The following is an 11,372-nucleotide window of genomic DNA, read 5'->3' as shown; positions in this document are numbered from 1 at the left end:
AGGTTGAGAAGTTAAAAACTTATACCTGCAATTCCTTAAGTTCTTTTCCTTTTTTAGTGAAAAGTTCCAAACATATACAAAAATATATGCAAAGACTATAATAAATTCTCAATCTCTCATCTAGCTTCAGAAATTCTCAACTTGTGATCAGTCTTGTTTAATTTTTAGCTCCATTTTCCTGCCCGTAATTTTGAAGGAAATCCTCAATATAATACAATTTTATCAATAAATACTTCAGAATTTGTCTCTAAGGGTAATCAGAAAACTGTTAAACAGAAAAACAAAACTACTGAACTTCAAATATCCAGTCAATAGTGGATATTTCCGATTTTCTTATTAAAAGTTTGTTTGATTTAGGATACAATTAAGTCCATACACTCCAATTGTTTGATATGTCTCAAGTCATAGTTAGAAACCTGACTCCTAAATTAGAATTTGAAATTAATCAAATTCATCAGAATGCTTTGCTATTAGCTTTACAATCACATCCACTAAGCAGCCAGATATTCAGCTGTCTTTAACTCAATTGCTGTTCGTGATTATACTGCCTCCTAAATGGCTTAATAAGATGCACAAAATGGCCCTTGCTGGTTTGGCTCAGTGGATGAAGTGTTGGCCTGTGGACTCAAGGGTCCTGGGTTCAGTTCTGGTCAAGGGTGCATGCCCGGGTTGTGGACTTCATCCCCAGTGGGGTGTGTATCTCTGCTATGCCCACAGCCAATCAGGCAACCAATCAATGGTTCTCTCTCTTCATTGATGTTTCTATCTCTCTCTCTCTCCTCCTTCCTCTCTGATATTAATAAAAATACATTTTTTAAAAAAGATGCACTACATGACCTATAAATCTTTCCCTTATTCATCAATTAATTGCAAAAGTTTATGTATACTTTTTAAAAACTTTTGTGAGGTTTGCCACTACTTCCTTTATCATAACAATATATTCTGACAAATGTACCCCAAACATCCACCAGCCAAGAAACCTTTAAGGGTGATTGTTTGTGTGCTTTTTTTAATTGTATAATTCATTTATACAGAGAAATCATTTGGATTGATCTATATACAGTTTTTCTTAATTTTTACTTCCCCTGGCCAATTATAGTTCACATACCAATCAATATTTACTTGAATTGATCACCATTATAAATCTGCCATGACACAGAACTTTTAGTCCCCACTTAAAGACTAGGATCTCATTTCAACAGGAACACTTTATAATAAAAGATTAATGCCTTTCCCCCCCTTTTATGAATAAATCCACCAAAATTGACCTAAAGCGGTCAAAATTTCAACATATTCCATTGTCTTTTCAAACCCAATATTCGCAGGCATTATAAACCAAGGCAAATAAAGTCCACTTTCCCCAAGCCTTCTACAACTTACTACATACTCTCAAGTTTAGCTTTTACTATCTCCTTTCACATTCTGGCACAACCAGATAGTTTTCCTTTAAGACAAAACTACTCTCTTTTTCCCTCCTTTTTTTTTATACTTATTACCAGTCAACTGCCTTCCCTCTTACTTCTCAGACAACACTAAAACTTTCAACCAAATTCTTAAGGTGGTTTTCCTTTCAGTAATCTAAATATACTGTCAGTTCATGTGTGTTTATCGCCCCAAAATGCTACACTTTAAAAATGGCAATTTTCTTAATTGGCTCAAAAAACAATATGGCTTGGTTTCATTTGGTAAAGTTAATATGATTTAAAATATATATATATTTATATATATACACACATATGCACACAAACACATTTTTAAATCAAAGAAACAAAATACTTTAAAGACATGCCAATTTGAAAGGCATCAAAGTAAAAAAAATAAAAGCAAATCCTAAAAACTACAATAAAAAAATTAAATAATTGGCAGATTAAATGAATGAAAATGAGGAATGTGTAGTGGAAAAAAAACAAACTAACATAAAACATTCCAGTTGATAAAATGGAAAACCTATTACGTTTTATGGTTTGTTTTCCATGGAACTTATGTTTCAATGTAAATTCTGAAATATTACATGTATTCCATGTAAACTTTAGATGCCAAAGTTAAAATTTCAAATTCTGCACACAAAGTTTATCAAAATAACACTGGTAAAATCCTAGTATTTGCAAAATTTTAAGTTTTGGCAAATACCGTAAATACCACAATTGGTTAGTATTGAAAAGTCATGATGAATGCAGAATGAAGAGAAGACCCATTTCATAAATATTTCATTTGATTGAAAATACCAGGCTTGAATGTTCTAAGTCATATTGAGAAAATATCTGGGGGGGTGGGGGTGGGAGGATTGCAGTTTATATATAATCTTTAGCTGCCTTAAAAAAAAAAGGGAACAACCACCAAAACCAACCAAAAACATAGAAAATGTTAAGACTGGTATTAAGTAACCCTACAATGCTCCCATGCTCACATTACAAGATAAAACAAACTGTACACATTTATAAATAGTTTCTCCACTAGTTAACATCTTTATACCAAAGTCTCTTTCCGTTTGCCACTGAAGTGGGTTTTGTCCCTTGCTTTTCGGAAGCCAGATTGTGTTCGGTGTGCTTTGACATTCTTCATGTTGTCTGCGGCATGCACTGGGGAGCCACATTCTGAAGTATCTCCATCAACTTCGACCTGAGTCACACTCGACACCGTGGATGCCCTTCTCTGGGCCCTGATGTTCCTGGCGGCAGCGGGGTTGTTCTCTTCACACTCCTCATGGAGCTCTGGCAAACCTTCCAGCTCAGGTGAACTAGTAGCCTGCTGGAAAGGGGCAATAGCAGTGCGAATACAATTGAACCACTGCTGTTTGTGGAACACATCATTTGCTTGTAGAGTGTGTGACTGGCCTGGTGAGGGATCTTGGAAGCGAACTCTAAAGATATTTTTAGCTAGAGAAATAAAAATAAAAATAAATAAGTAAAACAGCAGACTTAAAAAGATAATTCTAGATGACATGGTCATACTATCTTAATAAGGGTGCGAGTTATTCTATATAATAAAAGGCTAATATGGAAATTGTCCCCTTGACCGGGAGTTTGACCAGGGGCCATCCAGCCAACCTCCTGTGTCCCCTCCTTCTCCCCCCAGGCTGTCCTGGCCCTCTAGTTTATATAATATGCAAATCAGTTAGGTAGATACATAATATAAAGTTCATACATGACTTATGCTGAAGTTAGAGCAGCAAAGCACTTTGCATATCCTATCTAAGAGTGATATGCAAATTAACCATCACTTTGCTATACCCACCAGCAAATCAAGATTGAGCATGCAAATTAACCCAACCAAGATGGCTGTGGTCATGGAGCGAGCAGCCTTGGCAATGGAGAAAGACAAGCTTTCCACACACCCTGGCCAGTCCAGGCCTCCACTCAAGGCTACAAAGTTTCAATTATAGAAGATAATAAATCCCAACAAAAATGGCACAACCACAAAGCTGGAGAGAGCAGGAGGCTTGAGTTGTCCCTGGCAATGGAGGAAGCCAAGCTTTCGCAGCCTTGGCCTGCTTTGGCCTCTGCTTAAATCTATAAAGTTTCAATTATAGAAGATAAATAAATCCCAACAAAAATGGCTGTGGCCATGGAGCAAGCAAGAGGTGTGGCTCCACCCAAGGCTACAGTTTCCATTACAGAAGATAAATAAATCCCAGATCCTAGGGCCTCCGCTTGAGTTGCTGGGGGCGTGGCCGGCTTGCAAACCACTACAGGCCCCTTGCCCAGGCCGCCCCATGCCCCAAGGGAACCCCCACCCTGATCCGGGACACCCTTCAGGGCAAACCAGTTGGCCCCCCTCTCATGTACCAGGCCTCTATCCTATCTAATAAAAGAATAATATGCAAATTGAACATCACTCCAACACAGAAGATGGTTTCCCCCATATGGTCAAAGATGGCTGCCCCCATGTGGGCACAAGATGACCACCACAAGATGGCCAGCAGTGGAGGGCAATTGGGAGAGACCTGCAAAGGAGGCAGTTAGGAGTGATCAAACCTTCAGGGAGGGCAGTTAGGAGTGACTAGGCCAGCAGAGGAGGGAAGTTAGGGGTGACCAGGCCTGCAGGGGAGGGCAGTTAGGAGAGACCAGGCCTGCAGGGGAGGACAGACAGGGGCAAACAGGCTGGCAGGGGAGCAGTTAGGCATCAATCAGGCTGGCAGGGGAGTAGTTAGTTAGGGGGTGATCAGGCTGGCAGGCAGAAGCAGTTAGGGGCAATCAGGAAGGTAGGCAGGTGAGCAGCTGGGAGCCAGCAGTCCTGGATTATGAGAGGGATATCCGACTACCCATTTAGGATAGAGCCTAAATAGACAGTTGGACATCCCTCAAGGGGTCCCAAGATTGGAGAGGATGCAGGCTGGGCTGAGGGACATCTCCCTATCGTGTAAGAATTTTGTGCATCGGTCCTCTACTTAATGAGTATAATAATATATATAGGACAATGGAACTTATTTCGTTTCTAATTTTTTGTGTAGGAACAGAACTTTTAAAGATTAAAACAAAATATATTTAGGTTCTGAGTTTGTTTAGTGAAGCTGTTTTAAAGCTAGTATTTTTACCTTTATCTGAGTTGCTGAAAGCCCCTCGAAAGGACCCTCCCATTCTCACATCTCCATCCTGTAGATCTTCTAACACCAGCTCTTGGACTGGGATAGGCTGCCGGTAAACCTGGTAAGAGTGTCGGTCATTTCGTGTAACAGGCCGGGTCAAAACCAAGATGTCTTGAAATAGGAAAATGTAAAGTTTCTGGAGGAAGGGGAAACAAACCCTTCTTAAGTATGGCACTTTGTGACTGTAGGTGATTGAAATCCATTAAAATAACTTGATTTGACATTAATTTCATCACATGAACTTACTATGATACTTTTACAAATGACCCCATAAAGATCAAGGCTGTGCATATTCTACACAGACAGCTTTTCTAATCTCAGACTGTATAAAACTTTTAAAGTTGGTGTGTAACATTAGATTAAGCAGCAGCTGAGTAAATGCTACTTCCCACAAAGACCTGATTATCAGCAGTAACATGACTAGAAACACCAGTACTGTATTCCATAGTTTTCTAACAAAGGATTAAAAAATGAAAGCTGGTAAAAATGTTAATTAATGGTTCTACTTTGTCACAAATTTAAGCCTAATTGTTTTAAAACAATTAGGCCTCATGATAGAAATCAGAGATATCACATTTCAACTTTTTCCAAAAAAGAACCTCCACTTATAAATTGAGCTTTTGAAAAGTACTTTATGAAACAAAAATACTATCTATCTAAGCTTATACTTAGTTCTAGCTGGTGCTTTTGTAATGATTTAAAAAATAAGTTTGCTTACATTCAATCTGCTGCAGAAATGTGTTCAGTCGTACTAAGAATGACTTCCATTACTATAAAATAAATTCTACATTTTTTGAATGAGTATTCTTTATTATATATTATGAAACTATTTAGAAAGGAATCTCCTAGCCAAACAAGTTGATGACTTATGCTTCAAAACAAAATGTTGATTCTCCACTAAGGCATGTAAGTAATTCATGAGAAATCATGTTTGCTTTATCAAATAACATGAAATAAAACCCAGTAACCTTTCATTATGTGATAAATTTAAACAGAGTTGGAAAAAAAATAATAGCTCACTTCACATTAGCATTCAAATGCACTTACATGTCCATTTTTGTTCTTCAGTTCCCCGTGGCAAAGCAATGCTTTGCTTGCCTCAATTCTAGGATCCTTCTGCTTTTCATCCAGATACTCCAGTTTGTCAATGTAATATTGGCATTCTGATTCGCCTTTCTTCAAGTTGATATCAGAGAGAACGCCTTGTATTATCAGTACCTAAAAATTACCAAAACATTGATGGAACATTTTCAGCTTACTAATTTATCCTGCTCCCCTATAAGGCTAAAACATCTTTTCAAAATGATAAAATTTTAAAGTTTAAAGGGACTCTAGAAATCAAGTAAATTCAATCAGTCCCTTCATTCTACATATAAAACAACAGCGTCAGCCAAATTGGGTAATTTGCCCAAAGTCACATAGCTAGCTAGTGAAAGAGTTCAGATTAGAATCTAGTTTTGTGATTAAAATATAAACTAAATATAAACTATATAAACTATATTGTTTTTAGTACCCAATATGGTAGTGCACTGCATAGCAGTGCACTACCATATTGGGTACTAAAAACAACAGAACACTTCGCTATGCTGATGTGACATGCATAAAATTTGAGAGTATCACTGTAAATTTTTTTAAGGCTAGCTAATATATAAATTTGCAAAACATGAGTATTTGACTACTTACAGCTTCTTCCAGAAGCTGAACATCAGGGTGGTCTTTTGGAGTGTGTCTTAGAATTTCTTTTAACAGTAAAGGGTATTTGACTAGGCGACTTCGAGGAATATCTAGGAAGCTCCAAAGATCTAGTTTTCGACTGAAGGGAGACTCAAGACATCGCTGGAGAAAGTCCTGGACTCTTGGATCTTGTTTCTTTTGATCAAGAAGAGCTTTGGCTGCCAGCTGGTTACTACAATAGCCTTTGTAGGCATTCAAGCCTGGCAACTACAGAGTAATTAAAGAAAACAAAATATGGTAAGTTTCTGTTATGATTTAGTCCATTAGTAAGCCTGTGAATATGAAACACAAAAATTACAGCTATTCCTAAAAGTTTTAACAAGCTGTGAAAATTTTCCTGCAGGTGACTATGGGGGAAGGATAGTGTTTTGGGCTGACATCAGAACGCCCTATTCCAATAATTTAACTAAATTCAACCAAAGACTCATGACTTCCCCCAACCTCAGTTAGATGCTCTTCTTCTGTATTCCCAGGACACCTGAGTGTTCCTCTGGCACATTCATCACCAACCCCGAGACTGTTTATATACTTGACAGATATTCTTTCACTAAATTTTAAATGTGGAAACTGTCTTTCATCACCTAATCTCCTGTGATCCCTTCTAGAACAGTGCCTAGTATCTGGCAGGCACAAATGTTAACCAAAAGAATGAAACAAATAATTAATGACATATACTGTGGGGATTCTGTCCAAAGAGGGGAGACTATATATATATATATATATATATATATATATATATATATATATATATTTAAACTATCATTCATGAAGTATTTTTTTTGAAATAGAGACTATACTAGTAACTTCTTACAGCTACTAATTTTGTTCAGTTTTAATGTCTTACCTATTTTTAGAATCCAGTTACTGTATCAAATCATCTGATATTCATAAAAAATGACTAGTATAGAAAATATGTAAAAAACTATCTGAAGCAAACAACTCCATACATACCCAGTTCACAAGAATGTCACCAATCTGCTCTATTGTTCCAGAAGGTTTGGTTGCTTCTCCTAATCTTGCCAACAAATCTGAAGTATAGAAAAGCAGACATATCAATAGTAGGCTTATTTTAAAGTAATGCAGCATTAAATTTAAAATGATCTGTGTTACTACTCTTCAGATACTAATGAAAATTAAGGAGCATATTTTACCTTCATGCAGAGGTATGTAAGCATCCAGATCACCAAATATTTGTGTTAGCTCCTCTTCTGACATAATAGATAACTTTAACATGGGGTCATGGTAGGCCTAATGATGGGAAGAAATGTGCCACACAAAGATACTGAGTAAATAAAACACAACGAGAGGCTCTGTATTTGAATGAAATTATTCCCTTTTTCTTAAAAACTAGAGAGGAATTCTATTCGTTCTACTAAAAGACATTAAGGTAGATATTAATCCCCAAGTAGACGCTCTTACTGATATTCATACTTGAAGAGATGTGTTTAATAAATCTCACCTTTACTGTTTGTAAAAGAAGTATTCATCAGTAGATATTTTCTACTTTTCATTTTTAAAGGTTAAGAGAATTATCCTTTGGAATTTGTGAAATATTTTTAAAAACTAGGGCATATAATAAAAAGTTATTTACTGACCTTTCTTGCAAGCTTGAGATCCTCAATTAAATCCTGTTCACCTCGAGACATTTCATATATTGCCTAAAAAAAATCCAGTAAACATGATAGGTATTCCTTTCTTTGAGAAAAGAATATTATACACAATTGATATTTACTGATATTTTGAATGATGCTTTTTGAAGTGACTCAGTCTGAAATCTGTAATTCAGAATGGAATCTGAAATAAGAGGCTGCCATGTTTCATAATTTTACCCTCTCCTTATAGTTAAGTTTGATGATCACCACCCATCAAAAAGTACTACTCAGCATGTGTTATAGACTGCTGCTCAAAATTGCAAGTTGATTTTGTCACAGGCATTAATTTGCTATTCTTCTTGCAAAACACGTTTAAAAAATAGGGACTATTTTTAAAAATATAAGTCAATAAATATGGTCTATTGTATGCCAGCATACCTCCTGACGTTTAATTTCTTTGGTAGTTAAAGACTCCTTCATGCCGACGTCTAACATCTCTGACCACAATGCACTACTTCTCCTTTTAGCAGGTGTTGGGACTGTTGATCTGCTCCACGACTTCTGGGCTGAAGCTGGGGATCTATTGTCACCACGAAGGGTAAATGACTTAAAAGAAAACAAACAAACACAGAGGTGAGTAAAAGAGAAAAGATTTGAAAGATACACTAATTATTCCTTTTTCTAAAAAAATAAAAATAAAAAATAAGACAAATTAACACCAAAGTTCTGAGAATTTCTCTATGAATAAAACAACCATTTATCCAAGCTTTAATCTATCATTTTAAAGTATTAAAAAAAATTTTTGTTTAAGTATAAGAATATAAACCTGTTTGTATAACTCAAAGAAAAATGCAAATCTGAGGCTTCTATAAAATGTCCCCTTCACTACATTACTTGGCTCCCCATCCTCTCTCTCACTGACCTGTATTGTTTGACCAAAACGTCTGACTGCTCCATTTCTTACAGGAGAGATTAAATTTGCCAAGGATGTGACTCGAGCTAGAGGACGAACTCTTTTATTGCTTGGCTCCTAAGAAAAAACAAATACAGATTATGTTAAAATGCTAAGAACTCTTATTAAAAAATAAATAGTATAAAAAGCCAGTCAAATATTTGAATTATCACTGGGCACATAACAAATATCATTAAACAGAAGAAAAACTAAAATTAAAACAAAGAAATTAGATTCTAAAACCCTATAGAACTTTTTAGTTTAATACAGAGGTTAACTTTAAAAAAAGCCTACAGTATTATGAAAATTTTCAAACATACATAAGAATGGAGAATAGCATAATAGATCTCATGTGCTTATCATTCAGCTTCGATAGTTTTTTTGGTGGAATAATTTGTTTCGTGTCTGCCCCTACTGGAATATTTTAAAGCAAATCCAAGACTCTGTATCATTTCATTCTTAAATACTTCATTTGGAGACTAGCTTTTAAATGAACATGTAGGACACTGGAATAGGCCATGGGAGGTGTTCAAGCAGAGGCAGGGGTCAGCAGTTAAGAGCATTCAGGCTCTGAAATATGACTGTGCCTAAATCCTGGTTCTAGCACTTTTTAGGCAACATCCTGGGCCTCAGTTTTCTTATCTGTAAAATGTAGTATTAGAACTTCTCTTATAAAGTTGTTATGAAGGTTAAATAAAATATGTTTAAGGGGTTCAGAATAGTGCTTGAAACATACTAAGTTTCAACTATCACTAATATTTTTTTCTTAGAAATATTTCCACTTACTATGTATATGTTGAGATTTAGAAATAATGATCTTTTCTTAATTTATTAACTTAAAGGAAAAATATAGAGACATGCAGTAGAAATACTTATTTTTCTACATGTATTGTTTTAAAAATAACAGTATATAGCAAACACATCACTTACTCAAGGATCTCAAAAGTTTACAAAATTCATTATTCTAATTTTACTGCTAGGAAAATGGAGGCATACCATTAGGTGACTCATTCAGCTATTGAAATAAAGAAGGACAGATCATAAAACAGGCCTATCCTTTATGTCTATGGAGTATAATTATTTGTTTGTATTTGATGCCTTTGACAATTGTGGCATCTTGACAAAATAATATAGAAGGATCTATAATTAAAATTAGCACTTAAAAAATAAAAACTACAATTTAAAAATAATAGACGAAATGTTTTTTCCCCTAAAAATTCTTTGAGATGACTAAAGTCATAAAAAAAAAGTAAGGGCTGTGGAAAATGAGTAAAAATAATCCCCTAAAGTAATTTAAGAATAAAGTGGCAGAAAGAGTTAAAATTCTCTGAAAACTTAAATTATTCAAATAGTCAAAGAAGCAATTAGTTATTAAATCTAATACATATACATACACACACATATGTATTTAACCTTTTTCCATATATATATGTGTATGTATATATATATATATATATATATATATATATATATATATATATATATGAACAATACCTACTAAAGTAAGGAGACTCTGTAGATAATCAATTCAGGCCTTTGAAGACCATAAGAGGAGCTACAGACCAACCCTATCCCACCAAAATAATTAATCCAAAGTAAAACTTTGACTATAAAGCCACTAATGTGCAAATGTTAAATGAACTGAAAAAGAAACCTTTAAGATATGTTGTAAAATGACACACTGTGTGGCTGAGGACATGTGTGAATGCCTTTACAATATACATCTGTGCAAGACTGAAGTGACACATGCATGGGCAGAAGGTCTAACATAAGGCATTCCTTTCTATTTAGTAAAGACAGAACAAAGAATCTTCTGTTTGAATAGAGATACAATTACCTCACAAAGTAAGATATGCCAACATTAACTAGAAACAAAGCAGTTGTCAGAAATTCTGTTCCACTTTTTGAAAAAAGGTTAATTCCTCTTCCTTGTTTAAAACATAATAAATTTGACTTCCTAATAAATCACAAAATATTTAATTTCAATTTAAAAATCTATGGAAAGGTACTATCCCCAGTAAATTTGAAAGGAAAGATTATTTTAGCTGGGAGATAATATTTTGACATTTATTTTATCACATAAGATAAAATTAATGATAATTCTTGAGGGTCAGTTTACTGTACAACTAATATTTTCCTGGTAATTCAAAATTATATGATATTTAAAACTAAAACTACAGAATTTAGATTTAGATAATTAAATGTAAATATATCAAAGGCATCTTTCTGAAACTACTGTGGATTTTGTTTATGCAGTCTCTTTAGGGTGGCAGGATATTATGCTAAAGCAGTATCTGGCGGTTAAATATGTTCCACAGTCTTTTAGAAACCCATTTATAATGTCACTTTTTCATAAAGGATATATTAGTCTTAAGAGTTTAATCTAATCTAAGATGTCCTGGTAGAGTGCCTAGCTAGCTCAGTCAGTAGAGCATGAGACTTAAAATGTCTTGTAAAGAAGTATGGTACTAAATCAGGAAATGTGGGTGCTGGCGGTAGGGGAAGTGGG

General features: G+C 35.0%; 1 protein-coding gene across 2 annotated transcripts in view; it reads right to left on the bottom strand.

Annotated features, from left to right (window-relative positions):
* Nucleotides 1-992: 992 nt before the first annotated feature.
* The window catches only part of NET1 (neuroepithelial cell transforming 1), a 41,494-nt gene continuing 31,114 nt past the window's right edge, over nt 993-11,372 (bottom strand). For both annotated transcript variants that reach the window (XM_036460635.2, XM_045588374.1), the window contains 9 exons: nt 8,834-8,941; nt 8,350-8,517; nt 7,915-7,977; nt 7,471-7,567; nt 7,271-7,347; nt 6,269-6,526; nt 5,633-5,803; nt 4,535-4,721; nt 993-2,876 (listed from right to left, as the gene is read on the bottom strand). In XM_036460635.2, the coding sequence (XP_036316528.1) occupies nt 2,467-2,876; nt 4,535-4,721; nt 5,633-5,803; nt 6,269-6,526; nt 7,271-7,347; nt 7,471-7,567; nt 7,915-7,977; nt 8,350-8,517; nt 8,834-8,941 (1,539 nt within the window). In that variant the 3' untranslated portion in view covers nt 993-2,466. The remainder of the gene's footprint in view (nt 2,877-4,534; nt 4,722-5,632; nt 5,804-6,268; nt 6,527-7,270; nt 7,348-7,470; nt 7,568-7,914; nt 7,978-8,349; nt 8,518-8,833; nt 8,942-11,372) is intronic.

The sequence above is a fragment of the Pipistrellus kuhlii genome, unplaced genomic scaffold (assembly GCF_014108245.1).
Source record: "Pipistrellus kuhlii isolate mPipKuh1 unplaced genomic scaffold, mPipKuh1.p scaffold_m20_p_1, whole genome shotgun sequence".
Lineage (NCBI taxonomy): Eukaryota > Metazoa > Chordata > Mammalia > Chiroptera > Vespertilionidae > Pipistrellus > Pipistrellus kuhlii.
The sequence above is the reverse complement of the archived record's forward strand: the minus strand, read 5'-3'. Positions and strand labels throughout refer to the sequence as shown.